Source organism: Scyliorhinus torazame, chromosome 12 (assembly GCF_047496885.1).
Source record: "Scyliorhinus torazame isolate Kashiwa2021f chromosome 12, sScyTor2.1, whole genome shotgun sequence".
NCBI classification, from domain to species: Eukaryota; Metazoa; Chordata; class Chondrichthyes; order Carcharhiniformes; family Scyliorhinidae; genus Scyliorhinus; species Scyliorhinus torazame.
Window position 1 is genome coordinate 23,483,874 of NC_092718.1, and position 20,037 is coordinate 23,503,910.

Below are 20,037 nucleotides of genomic sequence, written 5' to 3' on the forward strand. Positions count from 1 at the left end.
AATCAGGGCTTCATAAATATTGAAATGCTATATCCGTTTCTGTCATTTTAATCCAAAACTGCACGATTTGAACAAAGTGTTGAGGTAAAACAAAAATCATGTTTAAACTTTTTGGTCAGGTTCCTGTGGCCCAGAATCGTTTTTCCAGGTCCAACAAGGAAACATTGCACTTCCGTTGTCCAAGGGCCAGCCAGCCCTGACCACGCCTGCTGCAATTGGCTCAACCATGACCCCCCTCTCCCAACCCAGTCCTGCATTACTTACCTTGCTGGGGGGGGGGGTCAATTGGTTCAGCACTAATCAGCGCCCAACTCTTGCCCCAATTCCCATTGCCACCCACCTGCCGTGCCAGCACTCCTGCCGGTTCTGGGCAGGGTATGCAGCTGAACTATTTTAATGAGTTAACGAGGCATAAGCCTCACAGCGAAGATCGCACAGGAAATTTGCTCATGGACCTGCCTCAAGACCAGGGAGAGATGATAGACGATCACTGTGGATCTCCCATTCTGTCATTCTGTGGACAAAAACACAATTTGCCATGACTGGCCTGGTGGAGTAGCCAATTGTCAGCTGCAGGCAGGAATGCTCACGTAGACTAGCTTCTGTGGATTCAGAAAGGGAGGGACAAAACAGTCAGAATTGTGGAGGATTGCACAGCAAGGACATTCCTTTTTGGGCTAATTACTAGACAATAGTGACATTTTAAGAGCAGATCTGATTTTTCCACAAAAGCATCAACTTAAAGTCAGCCGCAATGGTGTGCAAGGATCTGCAAGTGTCAGCAAATGATCGTCAAGTAGAATGGTGCAGGGTCTAAGGTAGAGGAAGGGCCATCAGGCTTCATATGCAGCGATTGCTGTATGCTCAGCTTTCTGCTTCGCCGTGGAGACTGCACTTAAACACTGCAGGCAAAACAAACAGAAAGCTCACTTTCAACTCGTCAGCTCCAGAGTTGAAAGGTCGCCCTGGGATGTAGAGTGTTGCAGAGCGAGGAAGCAGGCAACAGAGGCAGCCTGCCAGTTTGAGGAATGTGCCGAGCAATTCATTCCCATATAGCCACACTGGCAGCGAGCATTCAAACAAGCCGAAGAATGGAAAGGGTTTGCAGCAGCCCAAGCGGTCAGTGCGCACGCACGCACAAAGCAGCAACTACGTTTGCCAAACACTTATTTAGAGAGACTAAAGAAATGAGAAAGCGGCTTGACACCTTCTACAAGAGTTTGAGAATGGTGTTGAACCCCACACAAAGACTTGTGAAGGTCTGTGACCTGAAGCATGGTCAAGCTTTGAGTTTCTGTCCAACAGCATTGTTTCTGTTGTCAGAAGTCACAGGCAGCTTACCTGAGGGTATGGAGTATCTAGTGACATCATTATACCTTATGTCTTCCAGCGTATACCCGGTATGTTTCTCTGCACCACTTCCTGTTTTGATTGCATCAATAAGTTTTATTAAAATAAAATGATATGCTGAGAGGGAGACACAAGAAACATGGATGCACTATTACTTTGCGTGCCACAGGAAGTGATGTGATGGAACTTCCTGGGTACAGCTAAATTGAAGATAAACGGCAGACTAACTGGCAGTGCCCAGCGGAACGCCTGTGGGATAGAATCCCCAGTGTAGTGCTGTCGTTCCAAATGAGAAATGTGTATGGACAATAAATAAAAACACAATTGGCCTTGGCTGGCATGGCCGGGTAGCCAATCCACGGTTGCAGGCTCACATCTGTGGAATGCTCTTGGGGTCTAGATTCTGTGGGTTCAGGAAAGGAGGAACAAAACAGTCAGAATTTTGAATGCATGCCTTGCCGCCACAAAATCCACAGTAGGGGTACGCTGTCCGCAGAACGGTAAAATCCCGCCAGCGCGAATGACCAGAAAATCCCGCCCACTATTTCCAACGTACTTTATTAGCTGCAAAGCACTTAGGCACCAACTGAGGTTGTAAAAAGGCGCAATAGATATCCAAGTATTTTGTTTTAACCATCTTTTTTGTTCATTTTAACCATGGCTAAAAATATGTTGCTGGTAGGTTTAGATAGACATGGAAGCGCACTGGGACAGCGGGCTAATTTAGGGGGGATGCCATTTATGTCAGCAAGGGGTAGGTTTAGGTATTTGGGGATTCAGGTAGCGAGGAAATGGATGGGGCTCCATAAATGGAACTTAACAAAGCTGGTGGAGGAGGCATGGGGGGGATCTTAGGAGGTGGGACACACTGCACTTAACGTTGGCGGGGAGGTCCAAGTGGTGAAAAGGAATATTCTGCCGAGGTTCTTGTTTATCTTTCAGGCTCTCCCGATCTTTATACCAAAGGTCTTTTTTCGGGAAGTGGACACGATCATCTCGGACCTTGTATGGGTGGGGAAGGTGCAGAGGGTGGGGAGGACCCTGCTACAGAGGCAGAGGCAGCAGGGGGGGTTGGCTTTGCCGAACGTGCTTCATTATTACTGGGCGGCGAATGTGGACAAGGTGCGGCGCTGGTGGGAAGGAGAAGGGTATGTGGGTTAGGATGGGGGAGGAATCTTTTAAGCGGTCTAGTTTGAGGGCTATGGTGACAGCAGCGATGCGAATCGCTCAGAGTAGGTATTCAGGGAGCCCAGTGGTGCAGTCCACGTGAAGATATGGAATCAGCTGAGGAGGCATTTTAGGGTGGAAGGGATGTCGGTGCTAACGCCGCTGTGCGAGAATCATGGGTTTGAGCCGGGGGGGGGGGGGGGGATGGATAATGTGTACAGGAGGTGGAGGGAAGTAGGTTTGGTCAAGGTGAGGGATCTGTATTTTGAGGAAGGGTTCGCCAGTCTGTTGGAGCTAAGGGAGAGGGGAGAGCTGCCGAGGGGGAGTGAGTTCAGGTATCTGCAGGTTCGGGACTTTGTGCAAAAGGTCTGGAGGGGGATCCCTAGGTTGCCGGGATACCCCCTGCTGGAGCGACTGCTGCTTCCGGATGTGGAAGGGGAGGGAAGAATTGGGGTTATATACAAGTGGCTGGGGGATCAGGGAGGCGAGCGGGTGGTGAAGATCAAGGAGAAATGGGAAGCGGAGTTGGGAGGGGAGATCAATTGGGGAGTATGGAGTGAGGCATTACGTAGGGTAACCGTGACCTCCTCTTATGCAAGGATGAGCCTGATACAGTTTAAGGTGATGCACAGGGTGCCTATGACTTGGGCGAGAATGAGTGGGTTCTTTCAGGGGGCAACAGATGAGTGTGAGAGGTGTGGGCGAGGGCCAGCGAATCACGCGCACATGTTTTGGGGTTGCGAAAAATTGGGAAGATTCTGGGCGGAAGTGTTCGCGGTCTTAGCCAGGACAGTGGAGGAGGGAGTGGACCCGGACCCTTTGGTGGCAATATTTGGGGTTTCAGAGAAGCCGGAGCTCATGGTAAAATGGGACAAATCTGTACAGACTGCATAGTTGACTGTTGGGAATTTTGTTTATTTGCTGTAACCTGCTTTGATACATGTTTGTACTAAAATACCTTAAAAAAAGAAATGAAAACTCAAAATGTGCGGACTGCTCTGGTTAACACAAAAAAGTGCTTTTTCAAAAAAAAAAAAAAAGGTAAATTCATCTTGGTCACTGGTCCAGCACTTTCTGGAGTCAGCCTTTCCTCTTTGAGCTTTTATCCTGCCCTCCAATGCTAATGCTCACAGGGTGACAACAGTTCCAGAACACTATTGAAGAGCAAAGTGTTCTCCTGGTGTCCTGACCAACATTCCTCCCTCACCTAACACCACAATTACAACACAGATTAACTGGTCATTTACCATTTGCGAGATTTGCTGAGTGACAATACATCCAAGTAACATTTTAAATGTCTTCAATTTTTCCTTGCGGAGTACTTTGGGATATCCTGGGCTCAGTAAAAAAAAACACTTATGGGAGGGGGCAGCACGGTGGCGCAGTGGGTTAGCCCTGCAGCCTCACGGCGCCGAGGTCCCAGGTTCGATCCCGGCTCAGTGTCACTGTCTATGTGGAGTTTGCACATTCTCCCCGTGTTTGCGTGGGTCTCAGCCCCGCAACCTCAAGTTGTGCAGGGGAGATGAATTGGCAATGCTAAATGCCCCTTAATTGGGAAAACTGGGTGCTCTAAATTTAGTTTTTAAAAAGCCATATTGTTCAGCTCCAGATTGTTCTAATTAATTACAGCCCCAAATTGTGTTAGTATAGGCATCGATTTAACAACTTCATGAAATAACTTAAGTGAGGGAAGGATTTAGTTACATAAGCAAAATAGATCCTTTTGATGTAAAGTTAATTCACCAGATTTGAACTATTTATACACTGGGGGCTGACACCGAAAAATTCTTACCTCAGGACATAGGAAAGAGACGTTTCTTCGGCCGATTTTAACACATCCATCCAGAATAAAAGACCAAACCAAAAAGATCTAGCTAATTCTTGTAATAGTCTAAAGTGTTTACCACTTCTGTCACACTGTGGGTGAAGAAGTTCCTCCTAAAATTTCCTTTCTGTGGCTATACAAGCCACCCTGATCTTGTCAGACCTTGAGATAGTCCATCTAGAGTGAAAGTAGACTTGCAAAGAAGACAAAAAAAAGAGTTAATTGCTCCAAGTTTAGAGTTTGGATTCACTGTCGACCTGACTGTAAAGTGACACAATAAAATGATTCAGTTTCTTGAACTTCACTCACGAGAGCTGGCTCTCAGTCCTCCGCAGATGTTTCAACCTCTACTTTTTTTTTTTAAAAATAGGTGAATGTAAAAGATCTCCTGGCACTATTTTGAAGGGAGGGCTCTTGACCAATGTTTATCTCACAGCCAAAACCTAATCAACCATTACCATATTGCTGGTTACTATAGGCAGGATTTTCCTCCCCCTTTGTGGCGTGTTCTGCAGCGACGGAGGGCAGCTCGTCATTACCCAGTGGTGGGATCTTCTGGTCCTGCTGTTGTCAACGGGGTTCAATGCAGCCTTTGGAATTGCTCCAGTTGAACGCAGCCTTTGGAATTGCATGGGGTGGGGGTGGGTGTTGTTGGCGGGTCTATAGGATCCCGTCAGGACGAACGGCCACAAAATCCTGCCCACTATTTCTAAAGTACTTCATTAGCTGTAAAGCACTGAGGTACCGCCTGAAGTTGTAAAAAGGTGCTACAGAGGGCAGCACGGTGGCGCAGTGGGTTAGCCCTGCTGCCTCACGGCGCCGAGGTCTCAGGTTCGATCCCGGCTCTGGGTCACTGTCCGTGTGGAGTTTGCACATTCTCCCCGTGTTTGCGTGGGTTTCGCCCCCACAACCCAAAGATGTGCAGGGTAGGTGGATTGGCCACGCTACAGTGCCCCTTAATTGGATAAAATGAATTGGGTACTTTAAATTTTTTTTTAAAAGGGAATACAGAGATGTAAGTATTTTGTCTTAACCATCTTTTTCATTTGTTTTAACCATGGCTAAAAATACATTGCTAACAGGTTTTTATATAACCTGCCATTGTTCAGCAATGGGAGAGAGAGAGAGATAACACTTCACCTTGAGGATGTGCACAATTGTGACCGGGATGGCCACTGACTTGGAATCGTATTTCTATTAATACTGCGACTATCCTACAGCATTGCAAGATCCTCTACAGTGATGACACTTCAAGAAGCATTTCATTGACTGTTAAGTACTGAGGGAGACCTGTGAAAGACACTATTAGATGCAAGTCTTTCTTTCTCAACTGTCTCAATTGCAGCACTTCAGCAGCTTACATGACCAAAGTTTGAAAGAATCCACAGATGGATTTACTGTCAGAGATCCCCAATAAACAGCTGCGAAGCCTCGCTTATCAATGGCCTACTGATGGCAGTTGAATTCTTTCACCAATAAATTCTGCTCAAGTAGAAACTATTAGGCATGGAGCCAGGTTGTGGACAATGGGCAGTGATCTTAAGTTACCGCATCTGACACTTAATTAGTATCCAATTATTTATTTAATTTCAATCCAATTTTGCTGGCTTTGCTTCTGTGTAAAGCCACAGAACTGCGATATTCTTGAACCAGTAAAGCCAAAAAGCATAGATAATAGCCATGCAGACAGATACACAAGGCAGGAGAACAAACAGCTCAAACCTTGGTATCAGTCGTGTTCTTCCCCAGAGTTCTTACCTTGCTCTACCTCTGTGCAGTCTTTCCCGGTGAATCCGTCCATGCAGATGCAGTAATAAGGATCCGAAGAGACTCCATACAGACACGTGCCTCCATTCTGACAAGGATCGAACTGGCAAGAATGTTCTGTGGAGCAGCAAGAAGCATTAATGGCTTCTGAAATACGTGGACAGTTGCATCAGAACTGTGACTACCAAGGATCTGTGCCATTAAGTCTGCTAAGGCTTTTGGGTGGGGTGGTCCTTTTATTTGCATGTCATCGCTGGGCAGCGGGGAGATGCCACAAATTGCACCAAAATAGCAGGGGAGAAATATCAGCTGAAAAGTAAATATAACCCCTTGCAGTGCCCCGTGTAATAACTTAACAAAATTGCAGTCTTTCTCTTCAAAGAGTTTAAGCCACAATTCTGACTGGCTCAAGGTGGGCCCTATGACTGACTTTCCATATAGGCCAATATACCTCCTTTCACTGAGCTCATCGGTCGCCAGGGATGTGCATCACGGCAGCATAGTGGTTCGCACGATTGCTTCACAGCTCCAGGGTACCAGAGTCTGCACGTTCTCCCCGTGTGTGCATGGGTTTCCTCCGGGTGCTCCGGTTTCCTCCCACAGTGCAAAGATGTGCAGGTTAGGTGGATTGGCCATGCTAAACTGCCCTTAGTGTCCAAAATTGCCCTTAGTGTTGGGTGGGGTTACTGGGTTATGGGGATAGGGTGGATGTGTGGACTTGGGTAGAGTGATCTTTCCAAGGGGCAGTGCAAACACGATGGGCCGAATGGCTTTCCTCTGCACTGTAAATTCTATGATTCTATGATATGTGGAAACTCCCAGGTTTTTGAATCCCTGCCCCAGCCTGCAACCTCCACATCACTGGCCTCGTTTGGGGCGAGAAGAGGCTTCAGCCACCAGAAACTTGATCACGGGTCATTACTTGATCAATACTTAGGACACTAGGGTCTCGGTATAGTTTGCTGCCAATTCCACTGCATTCCCACCAGAGTCAAAGAATAAAGTAGAGTACAGAACAGGAACAGGCCCTTCGGCCCTTAAGCATGCGCTGACCGTGCTGCCCGTCTAACCTAAAACCTTCCACCCTGGGAAATAAACATGGGGCGCGATTCTCCACTCCCACGCTGAAGTGGCCGCGCCGTCGTGAACGCCGTTGAGGTTCACGATGGCGCGGAACGGCCCCGGTCCCGACCGATTCAGGCCCTGACAATGGGGGCCGCGTCATCTACACGCGCCAGGCCTTGTCGCCCGCGTAAAAGCGGCGCCGCATCAAGCTCCTTCTTCGAGGAGGCCCGAAAAAACAACAAAGTCCCGTTTATTAGCAGGATCATTCTCGGCCTTGCTAATGCCGGGGAACACCCCGCTAAATGTGTCCACAACTTCACTCTGGGCAGAATTCTCCCCCCCCCCCCCCCCACGCCAGGTGGGAGAATCGCCGGGGCGGCGTGCGTATTCCAGCACGCCGCCCCGATGCCCGCACGTGATTCTCCCACCCCTCCAAACCGGCACGCCGAGAATCAGGGCTGGCCGCTGGGAGAATCGCCGCTCGCCCGTTCAGCCTGCCCAATACGATGGGTTCCCGCCGGCGCCGTCCACACCTGGTCGCTGCCGGCGGCAACAGCGCGGGAATGCTGGGGGGGGGGGGGGGTCCTGCAATGGCGTTTGGCCCGCGATCGGTGCCCACCGATCGGTGGGCCGGCCTCTCTGAAGGAGGACCTCCTTTCCTCCGCCGCCCCGCAAGATCCATCTGACATCTTCGTGCGGGGCGGCCTCGGGGAAGACGGCAACCGTGCATGCACGGGTGACGTCAGTTAAACGGCGCCAAGGCCCGGCGCGCGTAAATGGCGCGACGCCGCTCCTAGCCCCCCGGGGCTGGGAGAATAGGGGGCTGGGAGCGGGCTTCGATGCCGGAGTGGAACACTCCGGTTTTCACTCCGGCATCGGCACTTAGACTCCCGATGGGAGAATTGCGCCCTCTGTTTTTTCAGGGATAGATTTTACAGCAGTGAATGTTTTTTAGTTAACACTTCACAACCATGCTTGCACTAACCTCCCAGATCATTCTTTTACTTTCAGTTTGATGTAATGGAAACCTTTCACAACCATCTGTAACATGAACAGCACTATATATACATAAGATAAATATGCATACACATATATGTTGCTATACATTTTGGGCACATTGTTGTGTTATGCTTCTTCACATAGCATAAGCTGCTTCCTTGATGGATGCTCTGACAAAGGAAGGTTCAGACTTGAAGATAGGTTTAACACATTTATTGAACAGTTAACAATTCTCCTACTTGAGTTCGACTCTCCTGCTAATCTTGCTATCGTAACTCAATCTAACTAACCAGTCTGCTCTAATCCATGCGGTGGGTGTGATGCTCTGATCTGCCCCTGTCCTTCACTGCGAGTGTCGCCTGTGGAAAGAGAAAGAGCATGTGTGCCCTGTTCTTTTATATGGGTTGCCCACTTGTGGAAGTGTCATTTCTGGGTGTCTTGACTGCCCATTGGTTGTGTCCTATCTTACTGACCTATTGGTTGAATGTCTGTGTGTCATGATGTCTCTGGTGCTCCCTCTAGTATTTATTCAGTCCTAGTGTATCTACATTAACCCCGGTGTATCAATGTGTGTTTCTATATATTTATATGTGTTGCTGATTTATTTTCCATGATTAGTCCCCACTTTTCACCTTTAACATCTTGTGTACAGCCCGTGTCAGCTAATCAGATACCAGTGGCCACTCTGGTTGAAGCAGATTGCACAACACAAAAGGCTAAGTGGAAAATCTACATATGCATGCTTGCATTTTTGTTTAATTTATGAAACAAATTGGCCACTATTCTCATGGATTCTTGGAATATTTCCAACCACACACTGCCAAAACCAACTGGAAAACTGCTCAAACCCAGCCGCAGTGGAACTCAAATATAAAAGCAAATTACTGCAGATGCTGGAATCTGAAACACAATCAGAAAATGCTGGATAGTCTCAGCAGGTCTGACAGCATCTGTGGAGAGAGAGAAGGGAGCTAACGTTTCGGGGTTGGAGGACTCTTTGTCAAAGCACTGGAACTCTGTCGTGTCTGGGATATCCGCGCGGGCCTAGTTGCCTTCCGAGGCATATCTCATTGGGGAGTTGGGATCGAGACTCTTTATTGCTAGAATTGCCCAAAGGGTTCCCTCCTCTCTGACTCGGACAGGACTTGGGTCAATATTGGAAGTCGGCAGGCACTTTGAGGTGTGGCAATGATTTTTCTCAGTAGCAACAGGCACCAGAGATGTTCTCCCAGGGACACAAGTACCTATGTATTTTTCTTTAACTTATTCATGGGAGCAAGACCTGGCAAGACCAGCATTTATGACCCTTAATTGTCCTTGAAAAGGTGGTAGTAAGTTCTCGAACCACTGCAGTCCTTGTGGCTTAGGTACAACCATAGGGCCATTAGGTAGGAAGCGACAGGATATTTTGCTCCAGCATCAGACAGAGACGTATGTCCAATTAGGTGGGTGTCACTTCTGGAATGGGAATTGGAGGTGGTGCTGTTCCCATCCTCTGCTGCCCTTGCCCTTACCGGTGGTAGAGGCTGAGAGTTTGAGAGGTACTGCTGAAGGAGCCTTGGCGGGTTGTTACAGTGCTTCATGTACACATTGCAGCCAAGATGAGCCAGGCATGTTCAGTGCTCTGCATTAGACCCAGTAACTCCACTGGGGGTCAACACTGAAAAGTGGCTGACCATCAGGGTTACAGCCGGCTGGTTCTCAGGGCCACTGTTTGTAATGGGCTAAATCCCCTGAAGAAAGCACGAGAGAAGCACTACGGACACATGTAATGTTTAAATTATTCATTCAGCATTCACTCAAGCATTTCCATTTCTTCAGGCCACACAGTGTAAATAAAGCCCACTTGTGATTCAATGTGTAGACTCGTACTCCCTGTAACAGAGTGATGTGAACTCTTATCTAAATATTTCACATAGCTTCTGAGAAATTTTGAAACTCAATCCTACTTATTTATAGTTTGGGTTTTTGGAAGTGTATGCTTTCATAGCCTCCTCCGCTTTCCTGTGAGCTATCTATCTCTTTGTTTGAATAGTCAATTAAGAAGTATTTAAACTGCTAAACAAAACATGGGACTTGTGAATTGACAAGGAAGTGCTAAACACTGGTATGGGATGGGAGTGTTGCTGGCAAGGTCAGCATTTTTTGCCGATCCCTAATTGCCCTTGAACGGAGTGCCTTGCGAGGCCATTTTGGAGAGTCGTTAAGAGGCAGCCATATTACCGTGGATGGGCCAGACCAGGTAACGATGGTAGATTTCCATCTCTAAAGGACATTGGTGAACCTAATGGGTTTTTATGATAATCCAAGACTAACCTTCTGGCATATCCCGCATGGGACTTACGGAATGGGAATGATCATCTTCCCAGTGGTTCTTGCGGAGTACGCACTCCCTCACTGAGGGGAGAGGTGACTCCATTCGGCTATGTATAAAATGTCGGCCAGTAAGACACCGACTGTGAAGAGACCCGATCGGAATCTAGCGGCAGTTTTATATAACGTAACTATTCTTACTCGGTGTGGACTCCCCGTGTCCTTATTAAACTGGCGATGAGGAATCAACTAGTTTACCTTATTAAACTGGCGATGAGGAATCAACTAGTTTACCTTATTAAAGTGGCGACGAGGAATCAATGCTACAACCTACCCGGCTGAGCCACCTCCCTGATTTTCTGGACTCAGGTTGGAACCAATTATTTTCCCATGGCTCTGTTTGGCTGATTGGATCCATTTGACGGCAGTGTTGAAGACTGGAATCAGTACACGGAAAGGATGCGTTACTTCTTCCAGGACAACAACATCACAGAGAACGAGCGCCAGACGGTAACACTGTCGACGCCCTGCACATGTTTGGAGTGATCCCCCGCCCTATCCCTTTAACCCTGCACATTGACCATGGCCAATCCACCTAACCTGCACATCTTTGGACTGTGGGAGGAAACCGGAGCATCCGGAGGAAACCCACGCAGACACGGGGAGAACGTGCAAACTCCACAAGATCAGTAACCCAAGGCCAGACTCGAACCCAGGTCCCTGGCACTGTGAGGCAGCAGTGCTAACCACTGTGCTATTATGCCACCCCCTACTGGGTAGAGACCACTTTGCTACCATCTCACCCTATTCCCGTCAAACAGCTATTCCTGAGCACCTTCTCCCATGGCCAAGAGGGTGCGGACACGGTGCTTATTGGGTCACACAGAACAGGAAGGAAACAGGTTCCCTCCTGTGATCAATGTTCGATTTGTTGATCTCAACCACACATCAGCAGGGGTTGCCACAATCATCCAGTAAACCCGAGATGAGCAGAGGGAAATGAAAATCAGCCAGGAATTTTGTTCCCGATTAGAAGATGCTTATTTTGATCGAGGACAGAATAGAGATCAGTCCCAAGCTCTGGCATGGATGTAAAGGTTGTGGACAATAATGACGAAATGTTAAATTCAACATTACCGATGCAGAGTTTTACATGATGAATGTACAGAGCAGGAATCTGAGCAGTGCTGTCAATGTAGCTACCTCACAATCCACATGATTCTTTTTTGTCCCTTCAAATGGATATAGTAATGACTCACAAAGCAGACTGGCAGACTTCCTCACCCAAGTTTTGATATGTGCCCCCACGTTGGTGAGGTTCTCCAGCATCACTGATAAATAATCAGGTAGTCCCCAAGTGCCTCACATTTGGGTTGTGTGCTGAAGTGCTGGTGTCCATTGTGCTGCGAAGGTGGAGGCCTGAGAATGCTCCTCTTCAGACAGGAGTTGCAGCAGTGCAGGACGTCCTCCCCTTGCCCCAGCTCCGTTCCCACCGACCCCTCCCTAAACCTTCTTTATCCATCCAAGGTCAAGCCCTATTCGGATTCACAGCTGTCTTCTACTCGCCAACGGAAATTCAACTGAGGTTGGACTGTCGCAGAAGACTCCAGTACAGTCCCTGAAGGGGCATCAAATTTAAAAGGGGCGGATTGAATTTCAGCCTCCCATTGAAGGCAATTAAATATTTGGGGCTGACTGGACAGAGAGCAAGCAACTCCAAGACCCCCATTTGTTCATTGAACGATCTCCAGGCCTTTACCACCTTCTACAATCAGTCGCAGGGGTGGTAGTGAGCGGGGTCAACTGGAGGGTAATCCATTTGGGACTAACGTATTGTCCTCCCACTGCCATTTGAGCATATCAGGGGAATGTACTCCCTGTGAAGGGAGAATGAAATCCCAGTTGACAGCTTGAATTATCCCCACCGCAAACCTCCTAAGAACAAAGAAACGTACAGCACAGGAACAGGCCCATCGGCCCTCCAAGCCTGCACCGACCATGCTGCCCGTCTAAACTAAAATCTTCTATCTTCCGGGATCCATATCCCTCTATTCCCATCCTATTCATGTATTTGTCAAAATGCCCCTTAAACATCACTATCGTCCCTGCTTCCACCACCTCCTCTGGCAGCGAGTTCCGGGCACCCACTACCCTCTTGTGTAAAATACTTCTCTCGTCCATCTCCTCCAAACTTTGCCCCTCGCACCTTAAACCCATGGCCCCTAGTAATTGACCCCTCTACCCTGGGAAAAAGCCTCTGACTGTCCACTCTGTCTATGCCTCTCATAAGTTTGTAGACCTAATTATGGGAAGAAGGAAATCCACCCCCCTCACTCCACCCATCCCCCACATTGCCTTCATGGAACGCAACAAAAAAAGTGAAGGAGTCTTCGACAACATGCTACACTTGGAACAGATTATCACCATTCACATTATCTCGCCTGCAATTAGTCTCATGCTATCAAAACACACCATAATGTCTCGAACTCACTGAACCACAAAATAGGCAGAGATCAGTTACTGTTTTTACAGTGATGCTGAGAAGCATTGCGTAGCTTTGTCCAAAATTCAGAACAAAAGCTGCACACTACACCGCCAAAGACACAACTAGCATCTTCTGCCATGTCCGACAAGGTCAAGGGGCTCCTAGGAGGTTCGTCCAGACCATCATGTTCCTAAACTATTTTCAAGACTACCTCCCCCTCACCCCAACCCCCCTCCCCCCCTCCCCCCACACTCACAGTTTATCAACACGGCATGGACAAGTTTAGAACAAATTCAACGGTCTAATTCATATAGCAACACTTGAGCTTTGTCCAACTGAATTAGTTTGAGTTCAGGTTGGCCTACGCTTTTAACGAGAAAATCAATCATAACAAACAAGCCTATCTGACTGTTTATCTACTTTTGCCATTAATGTCCTATCATTCTTCCCTTATTAACATCCAGCTGATTGCCAAATGATTCGATAAAGATAAAGAAATGTAACCCGAGTGCAGAAAGAAGCCATTCGGCCCATCAAGTCTGCACCCACCCCTCGAACAAGCACTCTACCCATGCCCACTCCCCTCTATCCCAGTAACCCCATTACCCAACCTGCACATCCCTGGACACTAAGTTGCAATTGACCATGGGCAATCCACCTAACCTGGACTGTGGGAGGAAACTGGAGCACCCGGACGAAAACCACGCAGTCACGGGGAGAACATACATATCCACACAGTGACCCAAGGCCAGAATTGAACCCAGGTCCCTGGCGCTGTGAGGTAACAGTACCAGCCACCATGCCACCCAGTTCCCTTTTAAAGTTACTTCTTGCTCTAGAACGCTGTGCATTCACGTTATCCTGGGGAAAATAACTTTTTCTAATCACCAAATTGACAATCTCCACTCATGACTTTTAGTTCTGTTCTTCGATTCTCCCTTTCATGAGCACTATTTTATGGACTGCCCCTCAGAGATAAAACATTTGGTTGCAGCCTTTCATGAGTTAATCCCTTTCACAGCAGAAAGGTGAATTCCTGCCGGAGCTGGAATTTGCAAAGAATATATGATTTTAATTATCCAATTATAATTGCGTGTTCACTTCAAGTTACGCTCCTAAATAAACCCAGCCAGAACATGTATTTAATCCCAATTTATGGTGGATCCCACAGAGTCAATAAACCACATGCCTGCAATTTATTTCTTATCTCCAATAGATCAAAAGCTGAAACCGAGCATTTATTCCATGAACTACCTTCTGAAGGGATGTTTGAATTCACCTCTGCGGTGAATTGATGAGAGATGGCACTGTGAAGGAAAGATCAGCTTCCATTAATTGGGCTCATGTTAAAACAGTTCTGGCTGTAAATCTGACTCAATTTGGGAATATTACTTTCCTCTTGTTTCACAGAAGCAAAGGACATTGGGCGGGATTCTCCCCTACCCGGCGGGGCGGGGGGTCCCGGCGGGATGGAGTGGCGGGAACCACTCCGGTGTCGGGCCACCCCAATGGTGCAGATTTCTCCGCACCTTTAGGGGCCAAGCCCTCACCTTGAGGGGCTAGCCCCGCGCTGGAGTGGTTGGCGCACTGCCAGCCGGCGGCCGAAAGGACTTCGCCGGGCGGCGGAAGTCCGTCCATGCGCCGGGGGGGGGGGGTCGCTTCCACGTCGGCCATGGTGAAGACTGTAGCCATGGCTGAGGGAAAAGAGTGCCCCCACAGCACAGGCCCGCCCGCGGATCGGTGGGCCCCGATCGCGGGCCAGGCCACCGTGGGGGCACCCCCGGGGCCAGATCGTCCCGCGAGCCCCCCAGGACCCCGGAGCCCACCCGCGCCACCTAGTCCCGCCGGGAAGAGAGGTGGTTTGATCCTCGCCGGCAGGACAGGCATTCCAGCAGCGGGACTTCGGCCCATCGCGGCCGGAGAATCGCCCGGGGGGGGGGGGGGGGCGGGGGGGGGGGCTCGCCAATCGGCGCGGCGCGATTCCCGCCCCGCCGAATGTCCGGTGCCGGAGAATTCGGCATCCGGCGGGGGCGGGATTCACGCCAGCCCCCGGCGATTCTCCGACCTGGCGGGGGGTCAGAGAATCTCGCCCATTGTGTCAGTTTTGAGGTTTCGAATTTGATTTTAAAAAACAGACTTTTTTGTTTAAGTTTTAGAACATACAGTGCAGAAGGAGGCCACTCAGCCCATCGAGTCTGCACCGACCTACTTAAGCCCTCACTTCCACCCTATCCCCATAACCCCTGGAGGAAACCGGAGCGCCCGGAGGAAACCCACGCAGGCACGGGGAGAACGTGCAGACTCCGTACAGACAGTGACCCAGCGGGGAATCGAACTTGGGACCCTGGCATTGTGAAGCCACATTTCTGGGATCTAATTACGGATGTTATTATAATAAAAATCTTTATTGTCACAAGTAGGCTTACATTAACACTGCAATGAAGTTACTGTGAAAAGCCCCTAGTCGCCGCTTTCCGGAGCCTGTTCGGGTACACAGAGGGAGAATTCAGAATGTCCAAATTACCTAACAGCACGTCCTTCGGGACTTGTGGGAAGAAACCGGAGCACCCGGAGGAAACCCACGCAGACACAGGGAGAACGTGCAGGCTCCCCTCCGCTCAGACAGTGATCCAAGCCGCGAATCGAGCCTGGGACCCTGGCGCTGTGTAGCAACAGTGCTAACCACTGTGCTACCAATTTACATCAAAAGCACAACATATTTTGAATTAATAACATTTGATTGATTTGAAAATGTCAAATTTTGGACTTCTTATAGTATGATGCTGGTGGGCTTTTAAAAAACAAAACAAATGCCAATAGCATAAAAGCAAAGCTGCCATTTATTGCTCATTTAATGATTTTAAAACAACAGCATTTAGAATTGGCCAAATTTTCCTTTATCTGAATACCAGGCAGCAAACATGATGCTTTAAAAATCTGTGTACGCCTCAGGTCTCACTCAAGATCAGGTGGTTTAACTCAGCACAGTCAAAGTGTCAAAGCTCAGCTTTACTTTCACTTAGCGAAGTTTCTAGAAAGACCCCTGGCAGTTGGTTGCTGCAGGTTTCCAAAGCAACAACAGCCAAAAGTAGGACAGAGAAGCCTTTGGGCAGAAATGAACCATTGAACCCCACTTGGTGCATCTTTGACCTTCCAGTTTAAAACCCCGTTCAATTGAATGAACGCAACGCATGTTGTGAGTGATTCATGTGCTTCTAGAAACAGTCCTTTTTGTCTCTTTTCCTCTTGTTTCGTGCTTCATTGGTGGGTACTGTGCACATTTGGATATCTTTGGACATGTCAACAATGGTATTTCTGAACCCTGCTTGGCCACCATCCCAGTCTCTCATTCTGTCCACTGCACTGGGAAACCGTCCAGTTATCTAGTGTAAACCAACACAGAATTTTCCAGGAACATGTAGGAACTCAATCACAAATCACACGATCTGATTCAGCTAGAAGTCAAGTGGCATGGTTTTACCAAAAGGAAACAAAGTCCCATAACATGCTTTTAGCTGCATGTTTCCCAGCACTCGCAGCGCTGCGCCAGCTTGGCAGTGTCAACCGGGCATCCTGCAGTGCCCCTCCCAACTGGCAGTGCCACCTGGGCACCTTGGCTGACATTTATTAGGGGAAAAAAAGGAGTGGACCGAGGGTAGAGGGCTCTTTCGGAGGGTAGGTGCAGACTGACTGAGGCTGGATGGCCTCCTTCTGCACTGTAGGGATTCTATGATTCTAAAGATCAACACCAGGATATAGAAATCATAGCTTACACTCCAGTGAAGCACTGAGGGATCGCTGCACTGTTAGAGGTGCCTTCTTTCCTTTGAGACATTAAAATAAGGCCCTGACAAAGATCCCATGGCACTATTTCAAAGAAGAGCTGAGGATTTAGCCATGGTTCCTGGCCAATATATACCCCTCAATCAACACCACTAAAACAGAAGATCCGGTCATTATCACATTGATATTTGTGGGAGCTTGCTGTGCACAAACTCTCTGCCGCCTTTTTTACATTATAACGGTGACTGATCTTCAAAAGTACATCATGAGCCTAAAAGTGCTTTGAGATATCTGGTAGTCAGAGAAAGAGTTGTATAAATGCAAGACCTTTTTTTTGTTATTGGTGCATACATACCAGAGAGGAAAATAGCACAACTCATGTTGCATAGCACAAAATGCTGACTCGAGACACAAGTGCGGCAGAGCAGATTCTGCAACTGCACTGCTGGATTTATTTTACAGTTCGTGTGGGCCTGGCTTCAATATATCATAGATGGCCAAATATCACAGCTGACAAAAGCCTAGAGATAGTAACATTATCATTTATCACAGTATGTTTGGAAAGGAGATTATACTGGGAAATGCAGGTTATCTGACAGGAAGGACTTTGATACAATAAGTCCTTGATGGAGATAACACAATCAATTTCAATATTGCCCTCCTCAACTTAAAATTATCTAAAATGATATGGTAGCCACAGTTTTGCAAGAAACACTAACATATTTTCTCCCTCACAAAGTTCTTTCAATATAATTTACATATATTGCCCTCCTCAACTTCACATTATCTAAAATGATATGATAGTCACAGTTTTGCAAGAAACACTAACATATTTATCCCTCACAAAGTTGTTTTGATATAATTTACATAACACATATGAGGGGATTGGCAGTTTATTTTATTTGTTTATTTACATTTAAAGTACTCAATTCATTTTTTCCCCAATTAAGGCGCAATTTAGCATGCCCAAACCACTTACCCTGCACATCTTTGGGTTGTGAGGGTGAGACCCACACAGGCACGGGGAGAATGTGCAAACTCCACGCGGACAGTGACCCGGGGCCGGAATCGAACCCAAGTCCTTGGTGCAGTGAGGCAGCAGTGCTAACCACTGCGCCACCGTGCCGCCCTTTCTTTTATTATTTATAAAGAAAACTTATTATTGGATAGAAAAAAATATCTTAATTGTGCAACAGGTCAAGAAATGATAATATTATTTATACTGCAAAATCAAATGAATATGATGTGGAGAGCCACGGTTATTTGGGTGCTTCATTTTAAGCTAATCCACTCAATGGTAAATGGAGGGGACTGTATTTTTAAAAAAGTATCCATGGGACGTGTGCCAGCAGTTATTACCTATCCCTAACTGCCCTTGTGAGGGTAGTTAAGAGTCAACCACATTGCTGTGGGTCTGGAATCACGGGCGAAATTCTCCCCCAACGGCGCGATGTCCGCCGACTGGCGCCAAAAACGGCGCCAATCAGACAGGCATCGCGCCGGCCCAAAGGTGCGGAATGCTCCGCATCTTTGGGGGCCGAGCCCCAGCATTGAGGGGCTAAGCCGACGCCGGAGGGATTTCCGCCCCGCTAGCTGGCGGAAACGGCGTTTGGTGCCCCGCCAGCTGGCGGAAATGGCGTTTGGTGCCCCGCCAGCTGGCGCGGAAATGCGGCGCATGCGCGGGAGCGTCAGCGGCCGCCGACAGTTTCCCGCGCATGCGCAGTGGGGAGAGTCTCTTTCGCCTCCGCCATGGTGGAGGCCGTGGCTGAGGCGGAAGAGAAAGAGTGCCCCCACGGCACAGGCCCGCCCGCAGATCGGTGGGCCCCGATCGCGGGCCAGGCCACCGTGGGGGCACCCCCCAGGGCCAGATCGCCCCCGCGCCCCCCCAGGACCCCGGAGCCCGCCCATGCCGCCTGGTCCCGCCGGTAAATACCAGCTTTGATTTACGCCGGCGGGACAGGCAATTTCTGGGCGGGACTTCGGCCCATCCGGGCCGGAGAATTGAGCGGGGGGTCCCGCCAACCAGCGCGGCCCGATTCCCGCCCAATCTCCGGTACCGGCGACTTCGGCGGGGGCGGGATTCACGGCGGCCAACGGCCATTCTCCGACCCGGCGGGGGGTCGGATAATGACGCCCCACATGTAGACCAGACCAGGTAAGGGTGGCAGATTTCCTCCCCTAAAAGGACATTAGTGAACCAGATGGGGTAGGAAGAACAAAGAAAATTACAGCACAGGAACAGGCCCTTCGGCCCTCCCAGCCTGCGCCGATTCAGATCCTTTATCTAAACCGGTCTTCTATTTTCCAAGGATCTACTTCCCTCTGTTCCCCGCCCGTTCATATATTTAGATGCATCTTAAATGATGCTATCGTACCCGCCTCTACCACCTCCGCTGGCAAGGCGTTCCAGGCACCCATCATCTGCGTAAAAAACTTGCCACGCACATTTCCCTTAAACTTTCCCCCTCTCACCTTGAAATCGTGACCCCTTGTAATTGACACCTCCACTCTTGGAAAAAGCTTGTTGCTATCCACCCTGTCCATACCTCATAATTTTGTAGACCTCAATCAGGTCCCCCCTCAACCTCTGTCTTTCCAACGAAAACAATCCTAATCTACTCAACCGTTCTTCATAGCTAGCACCCTCCATACCAGTCGACATCCTGGTGAACCTCCTCTGCACCCTCTCTAAAGCATCCACATCCTTCTGGTAATGTGGCGACCAGAACTGCATGCAGTATTCCAAATGTGGTCTAACCAAAGTCCTATACAACTGTAACATGACCTGCCGACTCTTGTACTCAATACCCCGTCCGATGAAGGCAAGCATGCTGTATGCCTTCTTGACCACTCTATCGACCTGCGTTGCCACCTTCAGGGTACAATGGACCTGAACTCCCAGATCTCTCTGTACATCAATTTTCCCCAGGACTCTTCAATTGACCGTATAGTCCGCTCTTGAATTAGATCTTCCAAAATGCATCACCTCGCATTTGCCTAGATTGAACTCCATCTGCCATTTCTCTGCCCAACTCTCCAATCTATCTACATTTTGCTGTATTCTCTGAAGTCCTCCTCGCTATCTGCAACTCCACCAATCTTAGTATCATCTGCAAACTTGCTAATCAGACCACCTATACCTTCGTCCAGATCATTTATGTATATCACAAACAACAGTGGTCCGAGCACGGATCCCTGTGGAACACCACTAGTCACCTTTCTCCATTTTGAGACACTCCCTTCTACCACTACTCTCTGTCTCCTGTTGCCCAGCCAGTTCGTT

The 20,037-nt window shown here is 48.6% G+C and overlaps 1 protein-coding gene across 1 annotated transcript in view; it reads right to left on the reverse strand.

Moving 5' to 3' along the window:
* Positions 1–20,037, reverse strand: part of LOC140387434 (lactadherin-like) — a 132,329-nt gene that overhangs the window by 74,476 nt on the left and 37,816 nt on the right. The window contains 2 exon segments of the mRNA XM_072470534.1: positions 1,342–1,422; positions 6,101–6,226. Coding sequence (XP_072326635.1) covers positions 1,342–1,422; positions 6,101–6,226 — 207 coding nt within the window.